Here is a 17,132-nt window from a genome sequence, read left to right as displayed (position 1 = left end):
CCAAGAGTTACTGCCAAGGACTTCTAACTTTTTATGAACCTTTTTATGGCAGTGACAGTTTTATGTCCTTTTCCTGGTGAACTACAGTAAGCCACTAAATTGTACTGCTACAAATAACTGTCAGTGTGAGACCACTGTTTTGTTCTGCTTGTTCTCTGTAGAAGCAATGTGAGCAGCTATAAAGATGACCTGGTCACAACAAAAATACAACAAAAATACTGAACAGAAGATATTTGCTGAAATACAGACAGAGAAAATGCCTGCAAGCCTAGAAAATTTGAGACATCCTGAGATACCATCAATATGCACAAAACAAAGACACCCTAACTAGAACTTTTTGTCTGGAAATAGGAGAAAATATTGTAAGAAATTAGGAACTAACAAAAATCTGGAAAAATAAAAATTAGTCTGGGAGAAAAGAACACACCATCATCAACTGGCTGTCCCAAGTGAAATACAGAAATTAGCAGCATCTACTGACTGCTGAATGTGGTGGTGTCCTGCATTCCCTTATTTCTGTGCCCTACACAAATGACTTGTACCCAACACAGAGCCTCTCTAAGAGTCAGTCCCAAGCAAATCATCCTCAGAGTGTGTTTGTATATATTCCTTTGCTAACAGTAATTTTTAATAATCTGTAATTTAAAAAAAAAGAAAAAGTAGGAAAAAAAGCCCCCGTATCCTTGTGTGCTATGGAATCCTACAAACCCACTGTTGTGATTTCTATGTACCTGCAGGCTGGGCAACCCCTTGGGCTGTTACAAAGAGGCAGAATAGCTGGTAGTTCCCTTAATGGGATTATAAATAAACAGAAGTATCATAAAGGGACAGAAATACTTCCCTCAGTCACAAGATTTGTCACTTCCAGAAGCAGGTCTTGATGTGCAGTTACTTCTACAATCTAATTTAAGATTAAGCAACCACAGAAAACAACACCACTACAGAGGTTTTGGTACCTTCTCTGTCAGTCACACATTCTTTTTTTACTTTTAGAAGTATCAGGTCTTCAGTTACAAAATCAGTATATTCTGGAGGTCTCTGAATGATTGAGAGGAGGTAAGGCCTCAAATGCTCTAAGATACCTTCTGTTTGCCCAGTACAACAACCAAAACAATGTGGATTATTCATGAAACCAATCACACAGGAGAGACTAATCAAGGTATGAATTACAGACAAATACGTTGGCATTGTAAACCAAAAATACAGGAATTCAGACAAGAAGCTTTAAACTGTATCTATCACAGATGATTTCTGCTAGGCTATGGAGGTATGCCCCAGGGACACAGATGAACATCAGTCATTAAATTAATAGGTAGTACACACTTCAGATATTGAGATATTATTACTCCACATGTACTCAATACTTGCCAGTGAAATTAACTCTGGTGCTAAAAATGCAATTTTTTCCACTAGGAAAACAAGCAGATACAAATCAAAACCTCATTCAGTAGCATTGCTAGACATGTTGGTGCAAGGACTGATGTGCAATTTGTGCATCCATAGTGGACGTTGCTTATCCTTAATGACACAAGGAACCACACACTCAAAATCTTACTCAGTTTTGCAACTGGCCCAGGTGAAAAGACAGTGCATGTAGTTGGCACAGGGATGAAACCAAATACAAGATTTTCTAAGCTTCTTCATCTCTGACACAGTGCCTTGCTTTTCCCTGCCCTGCGGACACATACCCTAGGATCTGCTTTGGGCTGCCAAGAGACAGCAGCAGTTTTTCCATTACAGCACCAGGTAACAGAACACAAGTACAGGGACAACACTGCACTATTCCTTCCCTACCAGTACAGGGAGGCCTGAACAGCAGAGAATCTGAACAACCCTTAATTTCCTACAACTAAAGGTACCACAGCACTTGTGGCATCTAAGCAGACTATCTACTCGAGGCTACGTAAACTCAGCACAAGTCATTAAGACAATATTTGCTAATTTAAAAAATTATCAATATAGTACTTTCAGTATGCTTTCAGTATGCTCACCTGTCAGTTAGACTGACAGTTACTTCCTTGCTATGAACAAACTATAATTACTATGTTGTGCAAGTTTACTTCTCTTTTCACAGACACAAGTGTAATCGCTGAAAAAAGAGAATACCAGAAGTGACAAGTCTACCAAGTATTCCTGCAAGTTTTACTTCTGTAAGATGCTTCTATGGAGGACTGTCCTATCAAATATTGACACTGATGTACTCCACTTGCAAAGGAGTCTTCATCTAGTCTGTACTGGAAAGCGGCAAGGAATTAATTTGCATTTTTTCTGAGAAAAACTTGGAACACCTGCAAACTCTTAACTCAATAGTTTATTCAAAATTTCAGTTTATTCAGATTACTTCTCTGAAGGTACATGCTCCCACCCATACAAATAGTGTTGTTATGGAGCCAAAATTTTCTCTTGCTGTGGTACACGGGTGACCTCTAGTGCATCCAACGAGTCAATTCCAAGCACAGCTAAATATTGCAGAATAAGAACAAAAACACCTATAAAAACTGAATACTTAATAAAATTCTGGGATCAGTATCCACCAAAAAGCTTACACCATCAAAGGTTGAGAGTTAAAAGTGATTCTCCCACCTCCACAAAGTATAATTATTTAAATTACAATTTTAGACTTACACAGAAGTTTAAAAAAATTCTATGAAATCAAGACAAAGAGCAAAACCAGAAACAAATTAGCAGTCTTTCACTGCTACTCCAGAAACACAATATGAACCTTCACAGAAGTCAAATTAACAGCAATGCACTTTGCACTACATACTTGCTAACTTACAAGAAAATAAAAAAGCAAAGCCTGCAAAAAAAGGAAATCATGACATAAATGTAGAAAATTTACGTGTTGTCCTCTACAATATATAAAACAAACATTAATTGCAGACATTAAAAGACATCCAAAATTGCAAAAATTATTTTCTGTTGCATCTTTCATGGTTTCATACTATTATTGCTATTAATGTAACTACAGCCAACTACTCTGATTTCACACAACTTATACATCTTCAGTCTGTTTCTCATGCACTGGACTGTTTTATTTTTTTTTGTTTTGTTTTTAGCTGAGCTCAAGGGAAATATATGACAGGAAGGAAAACAACAATAACTTTTCACAGGCACAATTATGAGTAATCATTTTAAGGAAAAAAGGAACTTCCTCTACATGCAAATCTCTTCCTTATCCTGTGCCAAAGTAAGCAACAGACCTACACAAACATCTCCACAGACAGCATACACAGATACCATACAAACAGCTCTACATAAGAATTGAAATTGCATCCATATTTCTTATGGATACATTTATAACTCCAAGAACTTTAACACAAAATTTTTACTGAAAGCAAAAGATGTGATAAACTCATATCCCCACTAAACCAACTGGTCAATACTGTAGTGACGCTGCTCAGAAGATAATGAGTCTCAGTCTAGAGTATTCAAACAAGTCATAATTGTACAAGTGCAGTCAAGGTCAAAAATTTATTTTATCAGTCATGATAAATACACTGACTTTTTAATAAGTCATATAGTGCCAGGGCTTTCAGAAATACATTTAGAAGTTTGAGTATTTTCCTATATTATTTTTCACAGATTTTTAAAAAATATTGAGATCAAAGGTGTTTTTAATTTTTGAGCAAAGGCAAAAGTGAAAAATATCAGTTACAATGTAGACAACGAGAAAAAGCCTCTGAAAATGTTTTACAATAAACCAGGAGGTGTAATCTTAATCATGTACTCTGTCACAGATACAAGCTACATGACCTGCATGCTTTACCTGTAGAAATATAAAAAATGCAAGTATTTTTATCCATGAGAGAAGTGTCTAAGTATTTTCACAAAAAGACATAAAATACAAATTTACCTTGTAAATTCCAGGACATTTAGCAGTTCATATCGCTCTTCCTGTCCCAACTGAAGAATGAAAAAAACCAAAAGGGTAAAAATTAAAAAAAAACTCAAGCAAAAGAACCAAAACCAACCAGCAACATGTCAATACAAAAGTATCCTAATACAGTTATTTATATTATTTTAACTAAAGCAGATGCAAATACAGTAAATTATAATGTTACTCCAGTGTACTTACAGACTCAATGATTACTGAGTCAGGTGTCCTTCCAGTGAATACAAAACGAAGATTCCTGGCTGCTCTGACCAGTGCTCCTTCATCTGCAGCAAGTTAAATAGTTATTTTACAAATGTACCAGAAAAATGTTAATCAAGATTTAATCAACACAGTCCAGACTTTACTACCTTTCACTTCCTTTTTCCTTTATGGATTTTAAAATTAAATCTGGTGCTGGAACAAACTCTTTGTTTCTCCTGTGAAAACTGATGAAATGAGTTTGAAGTTCAGAGAAAATAAACCCTGAAAAAAACACACGTCTTAGCTCAGTAATGAGAGCACCCTCTTCAATACACCTAGGTAAGCACCTTCCTCAGTAGGTCATTGGAAAATATACAATGCATTTGATTAAGTTCTGGTTTGGAAGAGAAGAGTTACCACTCTTCTCATTCGTGTCATTTGTGTAAACACATAACTTCAATGTCTACCTTCAGGAAACCAGCAATCATGATTTCAAAAGTCATCACTTCTCTCCAGGTGGCTCAGGATGTCAGAATGGAGTTTGCCTGCACTGCCCAGTAAAACACTGCCATGACCTAATTAACTTTATTTAGGGCACTACCTCTGCCCTTGTCTTTCAGCTGTTGAAGGACAGGATTCAGAGAGGCAGCCACCTAGAAGCTACCAATATAGCTTAGTGAATAACCTACCAATATAGGAGCCAAGGAATAATCTCTGCACTTTAGGTACTTCTTCCCATCATAAATTGTAATACAGTAGCTCACCAGAGCTGAGCATATTTTAATCAATCTGCCTTGCTTCGTCATTTCCTGAATTCAAAAATCGTCTGTGAACCACAACAGGCTTCAAACAGACCTTTTGCACTATAATCCTTTCTTAATCCTTAACAGAATTTATCACAACTTGTCTCCTATTAAAAACAGTTCTGTTTTGATTACACAGTCTCTGTTTTAAATTAGCATCATTGTTACCAAGTACAGAATAGGCTTATAGAATAAGCAAGGATATCAATTTGTCTCCTGATTTGATTTTTATTTACTTCTGAGCATTTCCTTTAAAATTCCACAGCAATCTGACAACACCTTAGTAGTGCTGTATGGTTAATGATTCTTTGCCCTTACATAATCCATGGGACATTCAACTGTATTTCTAATGAAAATTTAAAAAGTCAAAATCCTTTTTTACAAAACTGATTTTAGCTAATACCAGTTATCTTTTCAGCAATAAGTTTGGTTTTTTTTCAATTCTGGAAGATTCTTCAAAAACAATATACTGAATAAAATTTGCTTGTTGTGTTGATAGAATATGCTCATTCAGTTACTTGAGTCTCACCTGGAGATGCTGCTTGATATATAATTTTATCACCTTCTCTTTCTGGAACTGCTGTATGACACACTGCCATCATTGTCAAGAACTCACATATTATAGGTGCAGTTGGCTAAGAAATAAAAAGAGGTCAGAGTGTGATTAATCATTTAAGTAATAAATAATCAAAATGTAATAATAGATATAGACAAATAATAACCCCAAAATTTAATGAAAGGTTACCTCTCTTCTTTAAAAACTATCTTTACACTAATTTCAGCATGCAGGATAACTTCTTTCTGCTGTGCTTACATACCGGTTATATAAATAGAATTTAGTGGCATTTGCTATCATAACTATCAAAATAAGATAACCAGAAACACAGAACAGTCTAAACAACAATTTTTAGAGAAGGTAAGTATGAATGATGTATTGAAAGAATTTTACTTTATTCACAAAAGTCTCTTTGGATGTTGTATGTTGTCTTTTTACCAAAAAACTGTATCTCTTACTTCTGTCTAGTACTGCAGTTGACAACACTTTTTGAGAACCTTTAGAAAGATGTAGCAAACAAAAATCACATGGAAAATGTTGCAAGATCAGACTGCTTTTAAAGAAGACATTTAGAAGAATATAGCAGGCACTTCAAAGTGTAAAAAGTGGAAATAATTTAAAATTATTTAGCCAAGAGAGGGGAAAAGAAACATATATGTAGAACAGTTGATTTGACTTGACAAATACAACTAAGAACCTTATCACTACAGCTGGTATTTGCAAAATGAATGAACTGACCCCTGAAAGGTTGTTTAAAAGAAACCCCAGCATGCCCTGTGAGTTCAAAGCAGCTGCCACCTCAACTGAGGGTTTCTTGTAGCATATTTACGGTATTTCAGATTTGTAGTAGACTAAGAAAAACATCAAAATTACTCTATAAAATACAATAATCTCTGAAAACTTAATCTAATTCTGTAGTGCAGAAACACTTGTTTTTTTTTAATGGGAGCAGATTCTTATTCTCTTCCACTGAGGGCCCCCAGATCCTCTAAGATGTTTCCAGAAAACTGAATGACAGATTCTTTTCCAAAGCACTTCAGAATGCATTTAAAATACAGTGGTGAAACCTCTCATTGAATGTGCACCTGAATTTTTAAGATGCTTACAAATGCATTTTTATAGCTTGCATGCTCATATTATATATACTTACTACTACATTTCTACCAGAAAAATTTGAAGACTCAACAGTTGCACACTAAGGACACTTCAACAACAGCAGAAATAGCTGATGCCTCTTTCCAGCTATGCCCATCTCCCTGTTACTAGCACTGTAACTGTAAATGGCCTGTGCAGGTAAGTGTAAGAGTCCCCTTTGCTTTAGGTACACCTGAGAATTGCTCTCAGATATCTACCATTAAATACTGCCTCATTTGTTAGAAAAAGATGCTGCACTGTCTGTAGTTAAACTGGAAGTAGCTTCCTGGAAGGACAAAATTTAAGAAAAGAGCAACTTACACTTTTCAAAAAGAGATCAGTTATACTGTTTAAAGTAGGTATTGGTTATGACTAGGTAAAACAAATCTTTTATATAAACAAAAAGCAGAAGGTGGTAATGATGGTACTGTTTCTTAATCAGATCATAACTTGTTAATTTCCAAGGAAATGTATTGTCTCTTTGGGGCAAACATCAGCCTCCAAAGTGCCTCTGTCATTTCATCATCTGAAGATCTAATCTCACAGAAACATGAACATAAACCCAATATATATGGTTAACTCCTGACTCCTCTCCAAGACCAGATAAGTCACGCCAGGGTGTAAGTTAAGTTGGTTTATCCTGAAAGCTTTAATGGATGTCATGACACCATCTGAACAGCAAGGAAGACTGGTAAAACACCCAGAGGAAGAAGAACACAAGACTAATTCAAACTCGTAACATCTGAGCCATAGCATCAAAACAAAAAAGAAGGGGAGAAAAAAAGGGTTGGATCTAATTAACATACATCAGCAACAATTAGAAAATTATTCATGAAGTCATGCTGATTTTGTATAAATATACAACTTATTTATTTTCCCTCAAATGACATAATATTTTGAATTACTGGAAGCAATGGTTTCATCTCACAAAACAATTATAATTGTTTCTATAAAACTTACATGGTTGTTCTGAAGATTCTCCAGTAATGACACATCACTGAATGTTTTTTCTTCTCCATTTTGTGGGCCTTGCCTGGAAATAATTGAGCAAAAAAGAGATCATTCTTAGCATCATTTTAACAGTTTATATAAAAATAATCCAAACACAAATTTTGGGCTATAGCTGCAATCACATATTGTGAGAAAAAAAATTGAAAAGGTACTTGTTTCACATTTCAAAAGTTTATTTAATTTAAAGAAACTGTACTTTATATAAATACACAAAAATCCAGCAAAGTCTCTCTGCTGAATTCAGGTAATGAAGGATCAGTAAAAATATATCCACAATGTAAGAAAGAGGTTTCTTGTCTTCTGATCCCTAGAATGAGATCAGAAAAAAATATATGCCCAAAGAGAACACATTTGATCAAGAAATTAGTAGTTTTGGGATAGGTTTCTAAATGTTTTCAGAAAAGCAAGTCTGGTATCTGAAAGAAGTAAACAAACAAATTCAGACATCAGAGAAGTCTGCATGCAGAGGTTTTGCTTTCTACCACTTATGATCAAAAAGGAACATTTGAAATTGAAAGATAAAGAAGACAACAACAATGGTGAAATACCGACTTAAGAGATGCAAGGAGGAGATGATTCTGGAGAAATAAATAACATCTCCCAAATTGCACAAATATTCTGGCTGAATGTGAGAGCTCAAAAATGCAGATACTTCTAGGCAGATTTGATACTGCAGCTAACTACAGCTACAGTCTTAATACTACAGCTAAGTATCTAGACGGCTTTGAGTGAAACAATACACTGCTGAAAAGTGAATCCAGTAGAAGGAACTTTTTTATTCATTTACTTTTGGTCTTGCTTTGGATTACATAATCTTACAAAAGAATAAATACATTTGGTGATTTAAGTTGAAGAATAAGCCATATGCACCAAAGGCAGTCCAAAGATTCTCTATGAAAACCAAAAGTGAGCTGTTTTAGTCCTCCAGTAACCACCATGGAGGAATACAAAATGCAGAATCTCCTCTGTACAGCCATGCAAGGACTACTTTTTCTAACTATAATTAAAGTGAAAAATGTGAAGCATTCTTCTTCAGCAAGACTTCCTTATTAAATGCAAGGTAAATAGATCTTGAACTGCCAAATATTAACGCTTTCAGACACACCATGTTTGTTTAGTCTAAGCTTTAAGCTTTGTTTTTTTAAAGCTTTTTGATATATATTCTCCAGATTCTCAGTGCTAAAATATGGAAAAATATTTGCAGGTGTAAGTTGTAACAAAGTGGAACATAATTCTTTCTAATAAAAAAAAAACAAAACCAAAACAACCCCCACACAAAAAAACCAAAAAACAAACCCAAACCAAACAACAACAACAAAAAAAAAAAATTGGGATTTAGTATATTAGTCATGTTAGGGATAGAAATGTTACTGGCACAAATAGATTTTATTAATTGCAACAGATTTACACACCAAAAAATTTTAAGTATCATATTTTATAGATATTTTTAATATATTCTCTGCCTATCAAAGGTTTGTGTTGTTATTTTTTTTAACTATTGTTCAGATATCAGATTATCCATTTCAGATATGCTCATAAACATATTTATGTGAGTTAGTCAAAAACAGTCTTTTTTCATTAATGGCTTATAAGCAAGCATGCTTAATTTCATGTAAACACTGCATTGCTTTAAAGGACTTGTATGCAGTTATGCACACATACATCTTTATAAACATTTTCCTTCTACATCAAATGATGATATTAATGTAAGATTTTGGGGTGTTCATGTGTACTACATTGTACGTGTTTCAGGAGGAATTTTTCAGTGTTTGGATTGGCTTTTTTTCTATCTAAACAAAGAATTATTAATTCTAATTTAGCAAAGATTTTTTCCTTCAAATGTTTTCAACAAAAGATGGCAACACATTTCAATTTTGTGTGACATTATCTTGTTGTCACTTTCAACTAATAAAATAGTGAAAAAGACTGCAAATGGCATTTTCTTCTCTGATGCATCTGAGCTTACTTTGAATGGTATTGCAAATATTTAGTTTAAGAAAGTACAATGAAGAAGCACAAGGCTTCATGTAGATGACAACAGAAAGAAAGCCAGGACTTTTCTTTCCTGAAGTAACTGTTAAGACTTTAATGTTAGTTCCAAGTGTATTTGTGTGCTCTAATCTTAGTTAAGAACTATGTAGTGCTAATATTCTAAAACTACCTGGAGGAAGTAAAATAGTAAAATAACATTACATATTTTTCACTCAAATATGGATTTCTTTTCCTAAATATATTATTATTACTAATATATTACTAACAGTAGAAAAGTGTGATTAAAGTTATCATAGTACCAGATATGTAATAAGAGACAAAACTTTCTCTCCAATGAGTAATTTTAAATTGCACCAGGACTGTCAGTAGAATGACTGCACTATATTTCAGGGACCCTATTAGAAATTCTATTCCAGAGTACCAGAGTATTCTATGAGTATTCCAGAGAATTCTATGGCAACCTAATGCCATAGAATTTGGATGGCATAACTTTATGTAAGATGGCAGTCTATGTGAAATCAATGAAATAATTTCTGAGCAGTAAACAATCTCACATTTAGCTCAATCTCTAAATATATTGCTCAGTATTTTTAAGCCTGAATCTTCAAGAAACAGCAGAAGCTAAATGACTTTTAGAGCTTACCAATCATCTGAAGGAATACTATAATCCTCAGGCTCAGGGCAATGGCTGTGCAAAAAGCAAGGGAAAAATAGAACAGGGAGAAGAGAAAGAATCACAAATGCTAAAAAATTGGATCATGTGTTAGTAGTAAGTAGTTAGTTAATAAAACAAAGTTACCAAAAACCTCCATTTTGCAACTATTTTGCTAGTACCTAGATTGCAAAGCAAATTGCAACAATATGGTCTTTCTATTGAGACTTCACAAACTGTAACAAGCAAGTTTTTGCAAGTGTCTCTCAGGCTTTTGTTTGTAATAATACAAAACAGGGTAAACAATAGAAGAACATGCATATTGAAGTTGCAAGCCTGTGGTATCTCAAATCTATTTTTGTTCCTCTTTGCAAAAAGAGATGTCATAACAGAAGTAATCCTGTCTCTTATAAGTAACATTTTATAGTCACAAGAAGCTGACTGAGTTGTAGATATTTTCAGTTGTAAGTTTATTTTAACTACAGTATTAATGCATGGGTACATTTGGACAGGCAGAGGCACACAGATGAAGTATATAAAAATACCTACCCATATGCAATTCCTGCTACCGTACACTTCTTAAATTGCATGACATTGCATGTCAGGGTACCTGTTTTGTCAGAAAATATGTATTTGACCTAAAAAAACAATAAAATCCATACAGCAACATTCAGCAGTTAGTGACATATCCAGGACAATTCATGACTATCAACATATGAAGTATTTTTACCTGTTCTGCAATTTTCACAGTTTATAGGAAAGAAGCCAATAACAAAAACAATACATAAACATGGCAGATGCACAGCCTTCATATCCTTTTCCAAAGAAATCAATCAAGTGAGATGTCAGGACACTTAGGTTTTCTTCAGTGCATGGTGGTGTATTTAACCATCCCTCACTCCACATTTTGTTGAAGCACAAGAAACTAGTGAAAACCAATGATTTACCCAGTAAAACATTAAACCTTGGACAGAAAGCAATATGATAAGAAAAGTATCTATATGCATTTCTAAATTGATCTTTTTAACATAGAAATATCTTCTTTAAGCCAAAATGTCAATAAAAGCACAAGAGTTCAGAAATGCCAAATTACAGGAAAAGGAGAAATACATTCCTTTCTACCTACTCTAGATCTCCTATCTCCCTAGCATTGTAAAATCTTCTGCTCCATAAACTACTAGGTAAAGCATTTTAAAATTCAAAGCTGAAGCACATGAACCTGTAGTATTTTTAAATTTTTTTTAAACCTAATCTTAAGAAAATAGTTAATAAATGAAGAAATGAGGTAATCTGTGATGAACCAAAAGTTCTATGAGTGACAGGTAAACTTCAATTAATTAAAATTTATTTCTAATTTAAAAAAAATATTAAGGACTCGTAATTAGGAATTAGCTATGTTATACCTGGGACTAATAACACTATGTATTAGTAAAATTGTTTCTGAGGAATTATGCCTTAGCCAAATCAGCTGCTAGATGAAATCTTTCTGTGTCAGGTTTATGCAGCAAACTGTATTTTTTTTTGTGTGTGTGCACACAAATAGGAAAGTGGGAACTGCAACTAAGAAAATTCAACCTTTTTTCCCAACACCAAAGTTTTGCCTTTCTTAAAACCTGAATAACTCCTGCGGGAAATCTCTTCATTATATGCAACCCTCATGTACTTCAAAGAAGAAACCTGCTCTTTTTAGTAGAGTCCTTTGGTTTCCTAGAAAAATCTGATTAAATTAATAATCTATTGAAAACATTAAAGTGGAGATCCTAAGAAGCCTGACTAGCTCCTAATGGTGAAGGAGAATTTGATGAGAATCCTTAGAAATTAAGACAAAAACTACTGAAGTCAAAAGGAAAGAATGTGTCTGGGAATGCGAATAACAAGCTAGCCGCAGAGACAGAAAAACACAGATAATGTAAAATGAAACAGAAGGAAAGCTAAGATTCAACAAAAACTCCTTCCCACTAGATGAGCTTGTACTCTCTTTCTAATCTGGAAAAACAATAAAATTTTCTGCACATACATGTTAAACCCAGGAGGTGAGGGCCCTGTACTCCTCCATGCAGAAGAGGCATAGAACACATTAACCATCAACCAGTTTTACCAAAAGGCACATCTCTTAGGTATTAGTCCCTAGGACTGCTTTGCCATATGGCTAAAACCAATATATTATTTATTGGTTTTGGAAAGCTAGAGATAACTTACACATTCTCATGCAATAAAGTAAAGAATTAGTTATGAAAACTTCTAGGTTAGGAAATGCAAGAATATGCACACTTGTGTTCGTAATACAATTCAATTAAATGAGCATGTAATTTATTTATTTTCCATAGCAAGAGTTGCTCACCACCAGTGTACCAGACAGGTTAGCATGTTTTTAAAGCCAGACTGCAAATACAATTGAGTGAAAGAGCAAATACCACATGAAGCTCTTCTAGAAGCACACCCTGTGTCCCAGGCACACTTGTACTAAGTCATACTTCCTAATCATGAACAACATGTAACAAGTGATGTCTTGTGAAAAGTCAAACTGATTTTACAGTATTAAAAAGAGAACTCCATAGGACAAAAAAGAATTAAGCTCAAATTTCCAGGATTTAATTCAGTCATGAGTCCCCATTCCATTCACAACTTCCAGGCTTTAGTGGCAAGAAAAGAGGACATGTATAGAACTGTGATTCAGCCCTAAGATACTCAATGTCTTTTCTGAGGAATGCAGAGTATGTGAAAAAAAATGACATACTGAAGACACACATTATAAGTGTATATCCTGAAACTAATATAATGCCACAGACTTCCTTTGATTTTGTAACTTTATTGATACACTTCAATCTTCTGTGATCACCACATGCACACTGATACAGATTGTTCATGTAATACTGGTTTAAATTTGCTCATACTACAAAGTATTTTGAAAAACATATGACAAAACTAAGAGAATAAAAATAAGCAAATACTAAGTAAGGCAAGAATATTTTTTAAAATAAATCCTCACATGAATAATTTCAATAGAGATAGAACCAGTAATTCTTTTATCTACCTGTCCAAGTTCCTCATTGAGATTGGAAGTACGAGCCATCGCAGCAGTGTCCGTAGGTTCATAGTGCATGTCTATGTCCTAGAGATAAAAAAAGTACATACATTTAAAAGTCAGTCTTCCAAAACTTCTTACAAAAAATCTAGCATATAAATAGAGAAGTTAAGTATGTAAGAAAAGACCAAACATGAACAGATCTACCTAAGGTAGTTTCAACATGGGAAGCCACAGACATCATCAGATCTCTTCCAAGAAATAAGATTTTCTCATGGGTGATTTTGCTCAGATTATTTCTAGTGATCAGTATTACTGAAAAACTGTTGACCCACACATTTAAAATGATTTTAGCAACAAGTAGAAATACTACACTGTGACTCTTAGGAAGAAGTTAGTCTTACCTACTTCTACTGTATGCACTACAAGTACTTTCTAAATAGCAAGATAATTGTATCTTGAGATAAAAACATGAAGATAAATCTGAGAGTACACAATAAATGTAAGATACAGTTCACATGGTGTGAGTTCTTTTCCTCTTATTAAATAAACATCAGGGTTTGTTCTTAAATACAGTAAAAGATTAAAACATTGTCAAACATGGTAACATAGTGAAACAGATTGCAGATGACCAATTTCTCCATACAAATATAATCTACACACAAAGAGAAATATTACTTCACATAAAAATTCCAAATCCCCAGATTAGGATAAATTAAAGGCAACTAATCCCTCATAATGAGAAACTAGAGCAGGAAGAGAAGTTAAAACCTGCCTTTCTGATTTTTTTTTGTGCAAACAGTGGCAACCTACACAAAGATAGGTCTTTGTTGAAATTTATTTTAAAATACAAACAATTAGGGAAGAATTTCACTGCATTCTCCAATTTGTTAATAGTTTGTTTTACAGCACAAAAAAAAAGAAGAAATCAAAACCAGCTGACTGCTCACAGAAGTATTTAACTTTTAAAATAAAGCATATGCTTACCTGCTACTTCACATGCATTCTTACCTGTATCACCATGACATATCTCACACATACAAATCTATTTCACACATTTGATCAAGGAATTGGGTTAAAGTGTTCAGAATGCTACGATAAATTTACATTTGGAAAAAAATGGAAAAATGGAAGGTATGTTTACATGGCTTCAAGGAAAATAGCTCACTCCTACCTCAAACAGAGTAAACTCTTAATTTTCCCCACTAATTCATTAAGAAAAAAAATAATTAAAGGATGCCAAATCAATCTTTATATATTTCATAGGTGATAATACTAGCAGACGCTGCCTTTGTACAAAAAACCCCACTGCATTAAACTAAGGGTGTGCTTGGAAAAATACATAATAAGCAAAATGCCAAAGTAAAATGCCAGAGCCTGGAAAGAAAATATGAAACTGGACAAAACTCCCCAGCACTGCAAAACACATTCTTATGATCATTCTGAATGAAACTGATACCTGAATATCAATAACAAGAAAGTAAAAAGCACAAAAACACTGTCAAGAGACTGAGACACTATAGTTCATGGCTTAAACATTGATGTGAAAAGCTGCACCACCAAAGCCCACCTTGAATGGGGCCCCTAAATGAAACTTTGGACTGTGAGTTAAGCCCCCTAAGAGAACCTGAGATAAAACAAAAGACACTTTTGTTCATTCATCTCAGGTCTGGGAAGCAACAGATAAGGTTGGGAGAGCATCTTCAGGAGGGCCAAGCCCAGCAGCTGTCCCGAAAATCACCCTAGCTTCAGGCAAGGCTCTCAATCTTATCTTCTATTGCCAGGTTTGCACAGACTCCCCACCAAGGGCAGGGGAGGAGGAGGGTCTCAAAGGAGGGTTGCAAAATGGTGCAACCAATGCAGAGTCTTGCCAGAGACAGTGTCAAACTCGCCCTGGATGTTTCCACCAGGCCCTGGATGTGGCCCAAACCAGGCTGGTTAATGAAATACTAACCCTTTTCATTCTATGCCTTTCAGAGGGGAACTCCCACCACCAAGAAGAGCAGATGGAGAGGGCTGATGACACATTGTTGGGACCCAGAGAGGGGTGACAGATTTCTACCTAATCTTCTCTCACTCTTCCTGTCCCCCCACCCCCTTTTTCTATTTCCTTCTTTCATTTATTGTTACATAAAAAGTATCAATTTTCTGGTATCAACATTTAAACTCGTTTGGTTTTAATCATGTTCTGAGGACTACTCGAACCTGAAGTTTCTATCTGCAATCCACAGAAGGCTCACTTTGCTTCTCCACAACTAAGGGATCACAACAAACATGTTCCAAATATCAATCTGGTGCAGGTATATAAGTACTAAATAAAATAATTTATTATGACCTCCTCAGATTCCACCAATAATAAATAAACAAACAGAAAAAGTCTGATAAAAATACATAAATAGACAAGCAATCCATCATTTCATGTACTTGTGAACCACTTCATTCTAGAAATCAATGCATATGATAAAAATAATATTTACCCAATTTATGAAATATGCTTGGATAAATTTAACGACTTCAAGTGTAACCAACAAGCTGATTGGAATAAGATTATTGAAGAGAATGATAAAAGTCAAGAAATTCAATCCGAAGTTGCTTGCTCCACCATCTGCCAAAAAACAAAGTAATTAAATAAATATTTGAGACTGTAGTTAGAAGTATATATATATAGTCTATTCAAAATACTGCATTAACAGCTGATTTTTGAAGTGTTAGAAGAATCTTTGGAATGAATTACAGTATCACTTGCCTATAGATAAGAGCATCCTCAGAGGTAAGGATCTCTATTATAATATTGGAGTTCAAATTCAGTAATCTTTGCAATCATCTCCAATTTCTGATGAGCAAACTTACTAACCATTTCCTCTTTTACTAAACTTTAAGATCAAAATTTGGGAATATCTATATAAGCAACCAAGTTCTAAACTAAAAATATTACAGTTTTATATTTCCAAAGGGGAAATACATAGTGGAATGAATTTTTTCTCCATCCACCTTCACACAATCATATCCCTCAACAGAGCAAAATACTATGGAAGAGTTAAATTCACACGCCATGAAAGATATGAAATTAGAGAGTTCAATGAAATTCTAAACAACTGGAAATGTGAATATTAACATATAAAACAAGTAGTTTTATGCTATTCATTTCTTTGAAGTTTTAAGCTTTTCTTTTAAAGATAATTGCAGCAGTAGCAGCTCAGAGAGGATGAAAATGGGAAAGTCTGCTGTGCACTACAGCAAAAGGGTGAAAGATGGAGCCTGCCTTGCTGTATTCAAGGCACCTCAAAGAAAAACAGCCTCAGATAGGTTTCCACTGTCTGTTCAACGAGGATTTGGTTGTTACTCTAAGATCTAGGAAAGAAGGTTTTGGAGACTTTCATAAACATCAATTCCAGCATCAAATGAAGTTCTTGTCTAAAAGACCAGGGAGCTAAAAAACTAGATAACTAAGGGGAAAGGGGGATAAAATGCTTCTTACATATTAAAAATATCTGCTATCAGAATAACTATAGGCTGAATACAGCCTTAAAGGACATACCTTACAAAACTCAAAACAATTTCATTTAATCATGGGACACATACCAGAAAATAAACTGACACAGATAATCAGTTGAGAACACACAGACCAAAATATCAGTGGCCAATACTTTACGTTTCTTTTTTCAGGAATAACAACAATTTATAAACTGCTTCATTACTGTGCTAACCATATAATAGCCACCAGATTCTTAAAACTTTTATATTTCCCAGAAAAGGAAAAAAAAGTGCAGAAGAAGCACATCTAATGTCCTCCTTTGATATTACTGAAAATTGTCAATATTCTATGAATTATTTCACTTTTTCTTATCTCACTAGGAAAACATGAAAGTTAAGTTTCTTAA

At 34.3% G+C, this 17,132-nt stretch overlaps 1 protein-coding gene across 4 annotated transcripts in view; it reads right to left on the bottom strand.

The window, feature by feature from the left end:
- Positions 1-17,132, bottom strand: part of ATP8A1 (ATPase phospholipid transporting 8A1) — a 91,406-nt gene that overhangs the window by 49,107 nt on the left and 25,167 nt on the right. For all 4 annotated transcript variants that reach the window (XM_056489726.1, XM_056489725.1, XM_056489727.1 and 1 more), the window contains 7 exons: positions 15,729-15,856; positions 13,261-13,338; positions 10,776-10,864; positions 7,532-7,604; positions 5,411-5,516; positions 4,079-4,161; positions 3,857-3,906 (listed from right to left, as the gene is read on the bottom strand). In XM_056489726.1, the coding sequence (XP_056345701.1) occupies positions 3,857-3,906; positions 4,079-4,161; positions 5,411-5,516; positions 7,532-7,604; positions 10,776-10,864; positions 13,261-13,338; positions 15,729-15,856 (607 nt within the window). The remainder of the gene's footprint in view (positions 1-3,856; positions 3,907-4,078; positions 4,162-5,410; positions 5,517-7,531; positions 7,605-10,775; positions 10,865-13,260; positions 13,339-15,728; positions 15,857-17,132) is intronic.

The sequence above is a fragment of the Oenanthe melanoleuca genome, chromosome 4, assembly GCF_029582105.1.
Source record: "Oenanthe melanoleuca isolate GR-GAL-2019-014 chromosome 4, OMel1.0, whole genome shotgun sequence".
NCBI classification, from domain to species: domain Eukaryota; kingdom Metazoa; phylum Chordata; class Aves; order Passeriformes; family Muscicapidae; genus Oenanthe; species Oenanthe melanoleuca.
Note: the sequence above shows the minus strand (reverse complement) of the source record. Positions and strands in the feature narration are given on the sequence as shown.